The sequence below is a fragment of the Sebastes fasciatus genome, chromosome 13 (assembly GCF_043250625.1).
Source record: "Sebastes fasciatus isolate fSebFas1 chromosome 13, fSebFas1.pri, whole genome shotgun sequence".
NCBI classification, from domain to species: domain Eukaryota; kingdom Metazoa; phylum Chordata; class Actinopteri; order Perciformes; family Sebastidae; genus Sebastes; species Sebastes fasciatus.
Window position 1 is genome coordinate 29,820,941 of NC_133807.1, and position 15,766 is coordinate 29,836,706.

At 37.2% G+C, this 15,766-nt stretch overlaps 1 protein-coding gene across 1 annotated transcript; it reads left to right on the forward strand.

The window, feature by feature from the left end:
- Positions 1-10,058: 10,058 nt before the first annotated feature.
- cbx8a (chromobox homolog 8a (Pc class homolog, Drosophila)) lies at positions 10,059-14,245 on the forward strand. Its single transcript, XM_074656770.1, has 5 exons — positions 10,059-10,350; positions 10,491-10,534; positions 11,514-11,579; positions 12,177-12,243; positions 13,184-14,245. The coding sequence occupies exons 1-5, from the start codon at positions 10,282-10,284 to the stop codon at positions 14,036-14,038; spliced, it is 1,101 nt and encodes a 366-aa protein (XP_074512871.1). The 5' UTR covers positions 10,059-10,281; the 3' UTR covers positions 14,039-14,245.
- Positions 14,246-15,766: the final 1,521 nt, after the last annotated feature.

The window sequence follows — 15,766 nt, forward strand, 5'->3', positions numbered from 1 at the left end:
GAGAAATGATATGTTGTGGCGTCGATTGCCGCGTTGATTAATTGAACGTACTATTGTCAAACTTTGTCATCTTGTTCCAGTGAAAGATTTATGCATCGTTGTTTTCGTGCCCTGCAGTTTGTTATTGAGCCTTTCTGCTCGTACGGAGAGAGAATGGAACAATAAACACTAGAAACACTAACTTGGTTGTGAACCGTGAATAGAAAAACAGATCATGTTGCATAATCACAAACGATCCTGCACAAAGGGCCCTCTGTATTGCGTAACTGCACCGGCCACTTGTATTATTAAAACTTATACCCATGCATTATTTTTCTGCTGCAGCTCGACCCCGAGCAGGAATGTAAACACGCAACATAACTGGAGGGAAAGGCTGTTATGTAATCCTTGGGATTCTATCGAGAAGAAAGGAGTCACGCAGGGTAAGTATTCGGCTGTTTTAAGCGTGTGTGCCTTCCAGCACAATGGGCGTCAAAAGTTTTAAATAGTGTCTGCAAAAGGATCATGGCATTTCCAGAACATTGTGTGACTTTGTTATAAAAGGCTGTGTTGTCTCCTAAGCAGGCCCGTGTCACCATGACACAGCAGTTCTCCCCGACGTTATTATCATACAGGAAAATTCAGAGGAAAGTTCAGACTACAAAGACACAGATTCACATGCAAAGCTTCAGATCCACATTCATGTACACAGACCTCAGCTGACCTTTCATGACATCGTGTGTAAGCCTCGCTTAGTCTTGTCTTGTCTTGTCAGTATTGTCTATAAGCCACAGTGATTTTATTATGTTGGTTATTCTGTACACAGGTCATCTGTTGCATGTCTGTCCGTCCAGGCAGGGAGAGGGATCCCTCCTCAGTTTCCTTATCCAAAACGAGGGTCAAAGGGTGTCGTAGGGTGAACAGATTGTAAAGCTCACTGAGGCAAATTTGTGATATTGGGCTATATAATTTAAACTGACTCGACTTAAAGGGGAACACTACCCAAAATAAATATACAATATGTTATTTCCAAAGTTCAATCAATATGTTTGAACATGAGCTCCTCTCTCTCTCAAAGCCAGAAACCAGAGAAGTAAAGGCCCAAACGCACCAAGCCGACGCCGACTGTCGCGTCGCCTCATGTCTCCTTTGTCCTGGCTGACGAGTTGAATGTCTCTCTTCTCATGCATTGATTTGTTGAAAGCTGAACCGCCAGTCAGAGTGATTTCTCTCACCGACGTGCTCCGCCGCCGATTCAACATACTGAATCGGTCGAAAAACCTCAGACACGGGCCATCTAGAGCCGAAGGTGCGGGACACGTGATGTCATATAGGGTATAAAGTCTGGAGCGGCTCCATAGACGATGAATAGGAGAATGTTTTTTTTTCTTTTTTCATATCCAAATGAGCTTATTCTTTTGTAGCGTTGTCAGTTGTGAAACAGAAGATGACCCCATATATCTCTCCCCATTCATCGTCTATGGAGCAGCTCCACACTTTACCCCCTATATGACATCACAAGATTGAGTTTTAGCACTCTAGTTTTTAGATGTTTACTGATATTTTTTCAGACTGTCTTACACCATACAGGAATAACATGTCTGAATTTTGAGCGTAGTTCCCCTTTAAGGAGGATCATCAGAAGGCCTGTATAGGACTCTGATCTGAACATGAAAGCAGAAATTGTTGTTATACTGGAATCTCAAGCTTGTAAAGAGATTAACTCTTGAATGTTTTGAGTGATAGAAAGGCCCAGGAATGTGTGTGTGTGTGTGTGTGTGTGTGTGTGTGTGAGTGTGTGTGTCCTCTTTCGTTTAGTCATGGGAGTTGTTGCCTATCAAAGAATGTGACACAAACAGAGAACAAGACTGAAACATGAGACATCAATGCTCTTTATACAGTATGTTCATTCTACTTAAGTCAGATGGATTAAAGTGAAACGAAGATTGACATATTTTTACAGCATTTCCATCTATGTTTTAAACTCAGAACTCCTCTGTGATCCTGTTTTGTTGCCAGTTAATAGTCGTTTATCACAGAAATAGATAGATAGATAGATAGATAGATAGTAACTTTATTGATCCAGAGGGAAATTCCAATGTGTGGCCTCTGTGGTTCTCTGGCTTCGTGCGTAAACGTGTAAATGGGGTGGAACACATTTATGGATCTGTATGGATCTCATGTAGGCTGTCAGGCAGTTTGTTGGTATAGTGCTACAATTTCACAAGAATTACATCAACTTTCTTTTTTGACTCGACCTATCAACTCATTTTCACTCATAAAAACAGACTGTTCCTCTCCTCTCTCTCTCTGGTCGATTAGATTAAAGAAGTAGGAAAATTAAAAGTGAATTAACTTGAAAGTTCAAATATCATCAATGTCCACTTTTAATTCTAAATAAATCTATTAATTTAACAAATAAATAACCTATTTCTGTTGTAATTTAGGCCTTGTGAGCTACTGACGTCTTATAATAAGAGGATTATTTATTGATTAGTCCAAACAGGCCCCACACTGTCTATGGCAACCAAAGACTTTTTCTCAGTTGCGAAACTCAGTCGATATCAGTTGATATGAGCAGAGTTTCAAAACCAATGAACACACACAGCCCGCACGTCTCTCTCTCTCTCGGTGTGTGTGCGTGTGTGTCTATAGGCCGTTCATGGCTTTGAACCAACTGTGTGAGTCAGTCATGCATCCGTAGGAAACTGAAACACCGTTGAGCAGAGGAGCATATTTATAGACCAAGTGTGATGTTTCACATTCCCCCTTTATCATCGTGTGCCCAGTGAGCACAGCCTCACAGCCTCATAGGATCATGTCAGCAGCAGGATCCTTTGGATAATTTAAAGCCCAGTGTGTGACCCTGTTGCTCAGTAAATTTAGACTAAAACATCTAACTATATAGATGATATTTTTAAGAATAAACAAATGGAAAAGGGGGCCTCCATTAATTATGGAATTGGTGACTTTCTTTCCAAATGCATATTAAAAAAAAAGCCTCATAGGATGTTTAATAGGCTAGATCACATCTCCTACATGCATGAGGCAGCCCAACTATCACCTGCTGTGTTTGAGAGATTTAATTTAGCTCACTGTATAGATAAAAGCAACTCCTTCCACAAAAGATAGGCTTGTTAATTGGGATGAGTTGTAAAGGGCTGTTTTGCGCTGCATTTATACTAAATGATCTACATGTTACATGCTTCAGCAGCTGTCTTTCCTTTTGGTTTCACATTATTTTGCATTTGATAGTATGATGTCAGTGTTGAGAAAGAAGCTCTTTAGTTTCACAGGTGTCTTAAATGTGTTCTGGAAATCTATTTATGTAAAAAAGCTGTTAAACACAAATAGATGTGAACCTAAAATAGTTGCAGTGAGAGAAATGAGAGCTGGTGTTGTGGCGTGCTGTGCTGTGGTGTATCAGGCTGCTGTAAAGGATGCTTTCTAATTCAAAGCATGAGCTGAGACATGCAGCTTCACAGATCATATATAGATGATATATTACGAATAAACAAAAGGAAAAGGGCTTCCATTAATTAAGGAATTGTTGACTTTCTTTCCAACTACATTTTTTTTTTAAAAGCCTCAGAGGATGTTTAATTTCTTTCATTTTTTTTATCTGGAAAAAGCTGTTAAACACAAGTAGATGTAACCTAAAATAGTTGGTAGTGAGAGAAATGAGAGGTGGTGTTATGCTGTGCTGTGCTGTGGTGTATCAGGCTTCTGTAAAGGATGCTTTCTAATTCAAAGCATGCGCTGAGACATGGCTGCACAGCTCATACATGTTATTTAATGTTGTTAACGTGGTTGCTGACTGAGCAAGTTGTCTTTGGTTGAAGCAATACTACTCTTTCTGACAACCTTATATATAAGTTTGCCCAACTGGTCTTGGAGTTTATAGATTTTTTATGTGTAAATTTGGGGCTCCAGAGAACAAATTTATTGCAATGTTAATTATCTTTTATTTTTTTAAATTTTTGTTATTTTTGCTTTATGTTGTTTTTTCAATCAACCATGTACTGTACTAGGACTCTACTATAACTTGTGTTTTAAAGAATTATGCAAATATGTGGAAATTAAAGGGTCTTCCATGAATAATGGAATTACATTGTGGATTTTCTTTCCAAATACATCAAAAAAAGCCTTTCTTTCATTTTTTTTTTATCTGGAAAAAGCTGTTAAACACAAATAGATGTCATCTAAAATAGTTGGTAGTGAGAGAAATGAGAGGTGGTGTTGTGGTGTGCTGTGCTGTGGTGTTATCAGGCTGCTGTAAAGGATGCTTTCTAATTCAAAGCATGCACTGAGACATGCAGTTTCACAGCTCCTCGCTTGTGGTTTTTGTTTTTCTGTATGAGTGTGTGTTTGTGTGTGAGAGAGAGCCACCTTCTGCAGAAAATGTCGCCTGGTATAAAGTAGGACATCGAGCAGAGAGCTGTACGTGCAGCAGCAGCAGCAGCAGCAGCAGTTGCCCAGAAACCAGAGAGCCAATAATGTCCTCACACATCTCATGCAGCTCTGTTTATTCATGTGCGTCTGTCGCAGACTCAGACTGACTGCACTTCTTCTCATCGACAAGCAGCCAAATATGGAAGAAGAACCGCAGCAGTCCTCTCTCTCTCTCTCTCTCTCTGAACACTGAACCGTGCATGCAAAAGCCTCTCTAGCCATGAGAGTACCGACAGGAAATGTCGGTCTACACTGCTATGACTATCAAAATGGTGGTTCATATTTCGACTGCAGCCACAGACGCATCTTTTGTCTGCAGCGCGCCTTTGTCTGCAGAATTTAAACAGATAGCAGCCAAATAGATTCATATATATATTTATATATCTATATCTATCGATCATTCAGTATCTTTAACTGGATCGAGAATGAAGTCGGACAAACGACCGCTTCTCTGCTTATGGTGCGATTTCTTTTCTTTTTTTTTTATTTGTGTATTTGTTTATTTGTTTTGCACAATTTAAGACTATACAACATAACAAATAAATAAATGAATAATATAAATGCAGGAAGACGCAAAAAACCCCACTGGGCTTATCTGAAGCCTCCATCTATAGGGACAAGATTAATATAAAGAAATAATATGACTACATAATAGTGATAACAAACAATTAGGACAAGATATATATAATAACAACAATAACAATAGAGTAAATATATATATAAAAAAAGACAAGTGTGTGTGTGTGTTTCGTGGAAGTGTATGGTTGGCAATCGTAACCAAACAACATTATGAGTGGGAAAAAATAAAAAACATAAAAACAGATACATGGACAACAAAGGGAAAAGCAATTACAAGACAGCAATTAAATAATAATAATAATAATAATAATACATTTATTTATATAGCACTTCTCAAAACAGATGTTTCACAAAGTGCTTCACAAGACAATAAAAGCAGATAAATCGAGTAAAAGATATGGTAACTGCTAAAACAGAACAATCAATAATAATAATAAAAGAAGTGGTAAAAATGGTAGGACAAGTTGATAAAACAAATATACAGTATTTATATACATAAATGTGTACAAATGTACACATGCGTCCAGAAACGGATGTATACATATATTTATACCCAGTATTCTACTTATAGGAATGCTATCCTAAAAAAATGTGTTTTCAAAAGTTCTTTTAAATGTGGATTCAGAGTTAGATGATTGTATCTCTATAGGAAGTTGCATTGCAGAGTTTGGGAGCTCTGACAACAAAAGCATGATGGCCTCTTGTCACAAAATTGGACCTGGGAACAGCAAGAAGTAGCTGATCAGATGATCTCAGACCTCAGGCCAAGTTGTGCTTTAAAAGTGAGTAATAATATTTTAAAATGTATTCTAAATTGTAGAGGAAGCCAGTGCAATGATGCCAGGAATACAAGGAATTAAAGTAATCCAGTCTGGGAAAAATTAAAGCATGTATGACTTTCTCCATATCACTGAATGACAGAAAAGATTTCATTTTGGAGATTGTTCGTAATTGTAGAAAACAGCATTATGTAAAAACCTCTCATGTGCATCATTTAAGGTAAATATTGAGTAAGGATTTCATAGTTTAGAGGCTATAACATGTCATGTCCAGTTGTTTTTATCTGTCTATGTTTAATTTTATCCTTGTAAGGTGTCTTTGGGTGTCTTGAAAGGCTCCACCAAATAAAATTTATTATTATTATTATTATTATTATTATTATTATTATTATTATTATTATTATTATAACATTATGAAGAGCGCAGAGCAAAAAGAAATGTGCCTTTTTTTTTTCTTTTTTTTTAAATAATATTAAGAATTTGTGGTAACTTCGTGTCAGAATCAGAATCATGTTTATTGCCAGATGTATATGAGGTATACACTAGGAATTTGCTTTGGTTTTGTATGTTGCAAGTTAAACAGTATAATAACAAAAGAATAGATTAAAAACATTAGAATAAAATAAGAATTAAAAAAAATAATTTCTACCAATATACAATATACAAAATAAGCTATAAACAAAAATAAACATGATATAAACAGTATCCAATAACTGGGAGGATTTCGGTTGTAAAGTCACATTTTAGCTGCGACCTCCTTTAAAAAACGCCACAGTGGCAAAAACATGTGTTGTCAGTCAGCGGAAATGTGTGGCCCACATCATCAACAAAAAGGTTTTAGTGTTGTTAGATACCTAATGAGAAGACTTTAGTCCTGTTTTATTCATTTAATGAATAAACTCTCACAGGCTGCATACATTTTTGTGTTAATTTTAAATATGCAAATTAGAAAAGAGGAAGAAAATTGGTAGTAAAAATCTGAAAATTGAAACAATCCAGTATTGTAGCCATGCTCTATCGTGTTTACAGCATTTTAAAGACTAATTATTATAAATAAATATTTTTTAAATATTGAAAAAAAACATTTAATCTATTTGACCTTCAGTTCAGCTCAGTTTTAAAGGTGATGTGGAGGCCTGGAGGCTTTGCCAGGTAGAAATACTGCAGGATTAAAATACACTGACGTGTCTCTTGAGCGGAATTTAAGATTTTAAATGTATTATTATTATTTATCTATTTTATTTTCATTTAAAATAAATAGTTAATAAATGTAGCTTAGAAAAATTACAGCTGAGGCCTTCAGAAAATGAAGTTACAGCCTCGCACTTCCGCATGTTTAATTTATGTGATTTAATATTCCGAGTGAATGTTTTCATCATCACCATATTAGTTGTTCAATATATTCCAGACAAGCTGGCTGCTGGCCAAATAAATAAATAAATACATCTATAATAATAATAATAATGATAATAGGCCAAATAATAATTTGCTGCTGACTTCAGAAATATAAACATTTTATGTTTAATTAAATAATAAGTGCTTCGTTTTATTTGTGATGTAAACAGACAGAAACAATAGGCTGAAATAAATAAAAAAAACATAATAATAATAATAATGCTAATAATAATAATTACAATACAAACAACAGGCCCTCATGGCCTCATTTAGCCTATACAATAAGATTAAATTATTTTTTTTAAAGACATCTTTATTGTCTATAAATGCACAAAACATCCTTTCATTGATTAAAGAGTTGGCTCACAATATTTTGTAGATTGTTTTAGATGCAAAGACAGTTCAGCTGGTTTATTAATATAATTTAAATTTAGCCAAACTTCAACTTTGTAGGTAAATCACCCAACTCTGCTGGCTGGAGTCCAGTTTACCAAATAAAAGGTACACCTTTGACTCATGCAGGACTTATAATTAATTGAATTTATCCTCTCAGAATGAAAAGCTGTTATGACCATAAAGGCTGTGAATATTCTGCTTGTTTCTGAGTGAAGAAATCGACATCCATGAGGTCGTTTTGGATCATAATTGCTCTTCATGTAATTTGGTTTTGTCTTGTAAAAAATAATATAATAATGAGTCTGAATAAACCGACGTCGCTTTACTGTTTGCAATAGATTAAACAAAAAAATATATATACCCTCTGAAATTATCATTAAAAACCGACTTTTCTTTTTTTTTCTTTTATTCTTTTTTTTCCCTCACAGCGTGCGTAAAATCTTAATGCGCAAAGTTCCAATTACGCATGATATGGCATTATATTGTGGCTCATGGGTTATTTTCTTTTATATGTTCAGCACCTGAAAAGCTGGATTGTCGCATATTGTATTATACAAATTATTTTACATAATCAATCATGAACCTTTAGACTTATCAAAATCAAAGTGTGTCTGAGGCTTATTGGTAAGTTTTGACCTTAGAATCGGACAGATATCTGACCGGTTATGTTTCCTTTTTGGTAGATTTTTTATGCAGGGATGTCTATTTGTGACTGCAGGGCTGGACTGGCCATCTGGCATACCGGGCGTTTTCCCGGTGGGCCGAAGTATGTCTTTTTTTTGGCCCATAAAACAGGTAAATCGGCCCATTTTCCTTAATTGACACTGGGCTCACTGGGTTGACCCAATCGGTCAGTGCCGGCCACAGTGAGGAGGAGAGCGAGAGAGAGATGGAGCTCTGTATGTATAATCCTAAAAAAAGGGACAGCAGGGGCAAAAAAATGAATTATAACTGATGAATATTAGTTTATGCTAGATATTTATTATTTTTTAAATGTTTTTTTATTTGCACAATTTAAGACTATACAACATAACAAAAGAAATAAATGAATAATATAAAGTGCAGGGCAAAAAAACCACTGGGTTTATCTGAAGCCTCCACCTAGAGAGACAAGACTAATATAAATAAATAATATGACTACATAATAGTGATAACAAACAATTAGGACAAGATATATAATAACAACAATAACAATACAGTAAATATATCAAATGCTAGATATTCACACGTAAAGTTTATGCCAGAGGGGCAAATTATTCAGTTTTCTTTCCTGAGATTTAAAGGTAAAATTATAAGTTTAACATAAAAATGCTGTTGCAGTGTACTTATTATTGAGTTATTTTCATTGTTTTGAAGTCACCAGAAGTCAGGAAACAAAGTCTCTGAAACTCTCAAAGTCTCAGACCCCTCCGCTTTGGTTTTGAAATCCTCCCTATTTTTCAGGTCACAAGGTTGGCGAGTTTGCAAAACAACCACATTTGAAGGGATTTCCTTGAACAGAGGATTCAACTAAACGTGGTACACACAGCACAGATGACCAGTGAGGAGGCCGGTCTGGGTCAAAATGCCAGGGCTGTTTTTTTGTCCCAGTCCAGCCCTGTTTGTGAGGATGTTAATTTGATTTTTATTGTTAAATTATTCATGATTTTACAAAATACACTAATTTTTACAGAGGTGTAAATGTGTTCAGATTCAGATGTGTTGCGCATGAGGATGAAACCTTTTATTAAATCAGTCATTCTCTTCTCTCACTGATTTCATTTCTTTTCTCTTTTTTTTTGTATGGATCTAGGCTGTCAGGCAGTTTGTTGGTATAGTGCTACAATTTCACAAGAATTACATCAACTTTCTTTTTGACCTGACCTATAAACTCATTTTCACTCATGAAAACAGATTATTCCTCTCCTCTCCCTCTCTGGCCGATTAGAATAAAGAAGTAGGAAAATTAAAAGCGAATTAACTTGAAAGTTCAAATATCGTCAGTGGCCACTTTCAATTCAAAATAAATCGATTAATTAACAAATAAGTAACGTATTTATGTTGTAATTTGGGCTGTGTGAGCTACTGACATCTTATAATAAGATAAAGGGATTATATATCGATTAGTCCCAACAGGCCCACAGGGGGACTGATTTTTATGCAGGGATTTCTATTTGTGAGTATATCAATTAGATTTTTATTGCTGAATTATTCAGGAATAAATAAATGTGTTCAGATTCAGATGTGTTGCGCATGAGAATGAGACCTTTTATAAAATCAGTCATTCTCCTCTCTCACTGATTTAACTTTTTTTTTTTTTTTCTTTTTTTTTTTTTTTTAAATGTATGTGACATTAAACATATTTTGTCTTTTGGTTCGGACCCTGTGGATCCGCTCCGTGGAGCCTGTGACTCGGCTTTGCCCCCATGCAGTAGTGCCATGCAGACATTCCTGTACAACAGCCAGAACCAGAGCAGCAGGACTCCGCCTCTCCACTCACAAACCCGGAGCACGTAGCAACAACCGGAGCCAACGTGCTCCACCGAGATCCGTCCTACCGACTGACTGCGGTGCCTGGCAACAGACGTGATGACGTCCTCTCCAGATTGCGTATTATTATGGGATGTGCGGAATTAAACAACCCTGAAGAGGACATGCAAGGGGGAAGCCAATAATAATAAAAAGAGACAGAAATAAACCGAGGTGCATTGCATGGTGGATCATGGAGCTGTCGGCTGTTGGTGAGAGCGTCTTCGCAGCTGAGTCCATCATTAAACGGAGAATCCGACGGGTAGATATGAAGCCGCTTCTTCTTCTTCTTCTTTCCACCCTACAGGCTGAATAATGTCTCCACATTACGCAACCATGTGTTTGTACTGCGCCTGTAGGCAACAATGTCATAATCTTGTTTTTCGAATCTGTTTTTTGCAGGGTCGCTGGGAATATCTGGTGAAATGGAAGGGCTGGTCTCAGAAGTGAGTATTTGTAGTATTTGTGAAGGACAGCGCTCCATCCTGGCTGCTCCTACAAACTGCACCACCTCGTTTAATGTTGTTTTAATCACATAATGTTCTCTGTGTGTTGTTGCGCAGTAAACTGTGTGGCTTCTGGCTCATATGCACCAGTTATGAGGTCGTAAATGAATCAAATCAGCCCACCATGATGTGTTGAAGTCTCCACACTATGTAGCTTTTAGCAGTGGCTGGTTCACCATGCGTCACTGCAGCGCTACATAGTTGCTAATTGCAGCGCACGCATTCGAGAACTCTTTGTAAAAAGTGTTCCAGAACGTTCGATAAGATACATTGTTAAGAATTTCCCAGTAAAATAACAGTAAAGAACTGGCAGCAGGGTTGCCTTTATGTTACTGTAAAATTAACATTATTATACTGTCGCTGAAATTTACAGCTTTGTACTGTTAATAAAAAATACAGTTTGGACTTTATTAACTTCACAGTATTTTACAGTTAATTTACTGTTTAAAGATACATTATATAGCTTGTTTTTCCACCTTTGTTTTACATTATCTTACTGATTTGTTTTAATGCACTATTTAGGTTTTACATATATTTTACTAAACATAATTTTTTTGCCTAGATGAATAGACTTAGCAGGTTACAGACATAGTAATAGTCACACTAAATACAATTAAAGGCACTTGTTAAGAAAAAGGCTGTAATATACTTCTTGACACTTTTCCCAAAAATGTGTGTCTCTAGCTGCTACAAGCACAGAATGCAAACCAGAACAACATGTGAGTGAAGAACAATAAAGCTAATTCACTGATTTTACAATCATGTACAATGTGCAAGCCTCACATGTGCAGATCAGGTCCCAGTAGTACAAAAATACGGCAGGAAACTCTCATTATGATAGCTTTATGTTACACGTTGTCATGAGATGCACCTTTACGCACGGTGACTAACAGCTCTCCTCCTTGTCGTTGGGTTGCAGGTACAGCACCTGGGAGCCGGAGGAAAACATCCTGGATGCTCGTCTCTTCGCTGCCTTCGAGGAGAGGTGAGGGCTTGACAGCAACAGCAGCAGCAGCATGTAGTAGTAGTAGTAGTAGTAGGCCTCTCTGCACAAACCAAAAAAATGCTCTTTTTTTTTTATTTAAGCAACACATTTAGTCTACTTTTGCAATCTTTAAATCTTCATTTTTCGTAAAGGAAGTGATAATAAGTTTCCATTGGAGCGAGATCTTTTCGTTTCTAGTTCATACAGTCGCAATGTGTGGTGCCATTTTCTTATCTGCTTTATTCTGACACGTTTATTTTATTTTAATTGAACTTATTTCTAATTAAAACTCCTAAAAAAACTACGGAAAATTTGATTTCACGATTTAGACTAAATAGAAAATATAGTATTTCAGTTTAGTACAGCAGATAAACATTTAAGAAGAATGTTTTCTTTCTCACTCACTGTGATCTGAGATAAAAACATTAGTGTGCGATTGATGATTAGAGTAGATGATTCAGAAGTCAGATGTTCCATTTAACCCGATTAGTGTTGTGATTGGATGTTACCATTTCAGAGTTACACAGATACAAAAAACCCTAACCCTACATTTTTCTAGATGTGAGATGTTTCTTTTAATGATTTTTCATTCATCAGGGAGCGCGAAAGGGAGCTGTTCGGGCCGAAGAAGAGGGGTCCGAAACCGGAGACATTTCTCTTGAAGGTGGGTGAATCATTTCCTGAGTATTTGTCTGGTTTTCATTTCATCTTTTCGTCTTACTGAGGCGACACAGATGGTGAGTAATTTCCATCATATAACAATTTATCAATTCTGAAACTGTTCACAAACTAGTGGGACGACAGATGCAACCCAAAGGAAACCCCTTAATTTACCCCCGTGGTTTTCACAAGTGTGCTTATACATTTAAACATCCTAGTGTACAGAGCAATGGTGACATGGAACACTCTGCCTGGGTATATCATTCAAGAAAATAGCAAAAATCTATTTAAAATATTATTGAAAAAACATCTCCTAGCTGAACAGCTCTCTGTGTCTGCTGATATTTAGCTAACATCAAATCATAAAAGGTTTCATGTTGGATAAATACAAAGTCCCGTTAATACTTATGGTAAAAGAAGTTGTTGCTTGTTCTGTTTTTGTATGTTTTCGTATTTTTACATAATATGTCCAACCACTAATGAATCATATTTACCTCTGTACTCTGTGGATAGTATTAACTTGAACCTATAGGCCCTGTGTTGTGTGTTTGGTTGTGTCTTGAATATTGTTGTTTTGTTGCTGTCGCTTTTGATGTTGTGGTCATTGTTGGGAAAGATTGTAATGTGATTGTGAACTGAAATGTAGCCTAAACAGTTCAAAGTGATTTAAGTTGACTCCAGGAAGAATAGCTGGGCTTCAGCCACAGCGAATGGAGATCCAAATAAAAGATAAAAGATAAAAACATCCTTAATATGTTACATGAAGTTTCATGTATCTGATGTGCATTCCTCCAAAAAAAAGAAGCAGATCAGCTTGAGGCCTTGAACGCTCCAACCAGATCTGCAGCTGCTTCTCTTAAACCTTTGCATTTCCTCAGGAGACTTCACATGTTCATCCCGGGAAACCTCCTCTCATAAGGGTTTATTATTTGCTCTGTCCTCAGGCCAAAGCAAAAGAAAAAGAAAAACAGTATGAGTTTAGAAGAGAGGCCCCTCCCAGAGGGATCCAGGTTTCCTATCCGAACCCAGAGCCGGTTATAACGCCGAGGAACCGGGAGGGTTTACGCGCGGTGGTTCCCACAATCTACCCACCGAGCACAGTCAACAGAGGAGAGAGTGTGCACTACCGGCCTCCAGAGCTGGAGAGAAGGCCCAGGCCGAGTCCTGCAGCACCAGCACCACCAGCTGATCTCACAGTCAAAGACCGCATCCCCAAGAAGAGAGGGCGCAAACCGAAGCTGCGCTTGGATTACCATCAAGAGGACGAAGGCAGCTCTGCAGAGCAGCCGGACACCAAACGGAGCAGGTCTCTGGAGGAGGAGCACTCACACGGTTTGCCCAGACGCCTGCTGCATCTTCATCACGGAGAGACTTCAGATCACAGCCTCATGCAGCTGACCAGGAGGTTCCAGGAGGAGACCACGATAACACCCAAACAGAGACACGCGGGACTGTCTTACAGCTGCGCGTTCAGGCCAGATGTGCGTCCAGATGTGCGTAAAAGAGGTGACCACAGGACTAAATGTTTGATTCCTCGGCCCAGCAGCTCCGCAGAACACAGGAGACATCCAGTGAAGGAGTTCCTGCAACCTGCTGCTACACAGTCCGAGTCCATCCATGATCAGTCCACTGGAGAGGCCTCATCTTCCTCCTCCTCTTCCTCCTCCTCCTCTTCCTCCTGGACTCCCAGTTGCACCAGCCTGGACACTGTGACCGTGACAGATGTCACCATGAACTTCTTGACAGTCACCGTGAGAGAAAGCAGCACTGAGGAAGGCTTCTTCAGAGGGAAGAAATGAGGATGAGGAGGCCTCAGTGCTCCAGATGGATGTAGGTCATCATCAGTGGAGGAGGAGGAGGAGAAGGCTATAATATATGCGTAAATAACAAGCTACTTACTAACAAGCCTACTGTAATACTATATTTTTTGTCTATGTAACTTTCAAAACGTGTACATACAAATATTTAATACGCTGCTGAGAAAATTAAAAAAAAAATGAAAGTGAGTTTATGTTTTTTTTTTATCATCTTGTTAAGATTATCCTGTTTAGTGTAACTCTTTTTATTACATTTTTCAAAGTACATAGAGTCAAAAACAACATAAGGTGCAAAGCATATCAAACAAGTTCATAAGTAACTAAAATAATAATAATTAAAAAAAAGTAAATACAACTATGGTGCACTACTAAAATAACATACATTTATACATCCATACTGTGTGTGTGTGTGTGTGTGTGTGTGTGTGCGCGCGTGTGTGCATGTTCAAACATATCACCATAGCAACCTTATCATATAATTTGTGTAATAATTCCACAATATTAACTTTGCTAAAAAAATGCATCCAGCTGTTGATTGTGTTCCCTAAATAAACAGGAGAAAGTTTCATCCGAGTTTCACTCAAACAAACAAACAAAGTGAGTCTGGAGATTTTGAAGATAATTTCCAGTATTTCACTTTTTTTTAACCAAAACGCATCACGGTTTTCTATAGAAGGTTTGAATATTGTCCAACCTTATTAACAATAATGTTTGTATGCAGCTGTTTCACGTCAAATAATCGAAATAATCGATCTCGCTTAGAGTTTGTGATATTTTATTGCAGGGAAATTAAACTTCAACATATTTAGACGACCTAAATAAATGACCCATGCGTCCCTTATCTAAAATGCTTTATAGCTTTATTTAGTTTATTCTTGTAAAGGCTTTACTGTTGGTTGATAATTCCTGCTGAGCAAGTTTTTGTTCGTACGAATTATTCTAACAACGATTTGGAGAACAGAACTGAACTCATGCAAAAGATAAAATGTGCTCATTTGGATTTATTTTAAAATATGCTATTTTTCTGTTGTAATTTTGTATAAAGAGCTTTTCTGTCACACTATAGTAGATTATTAACTACACATCAGCACATCTTTACATGGAACAAGGAGGGCCTGATCTCAAGTTGAAGAAATCCTGCAATTAATTTGCATTTATGTTTACTTTTGTTTTGCAGTTAAACAGCTTTAAATCATATCTCATGAGAAGGAAAACATATATTAGAACTAAGAGGAGCTTTGTTGGACCTGATTAAGTCGTTTATTGCAGGTGAGATTACAGACTTCAAAGGGTTAAAAAGAGTTAGGCCTTAAAACTGACAGCGAGTCTATAGGAGTGAGTTCGTTTTGACAGTTTTAACTGTAAATGATTTTAATCGGATTACTTGTTGACATCAGGGAGCCTTTTGGTTGCTTTATGCACAGAATGAATCACAGGAAGTGTTTCCCCAAACGGTGACCTATCTGAGTGAGTTTATGATTTGAATTTATAATTTTTTTTTAACTGTGATATTTTTAAAGATCATATCGATTTTTTCCCCTCACCAATGACAGTATTTTCTGACAGCATCCAATTTGCATCACCTTGATCCATGAGGCCTTTACAGTATATATGGAGGCTCCAGGCTGCTCTGCACCAATAAGAGGCCACTTCTCTCAGACACAAAGCCTCCATTCATCTGACTTATAGCTTTGTCTCTCTGAGACACAT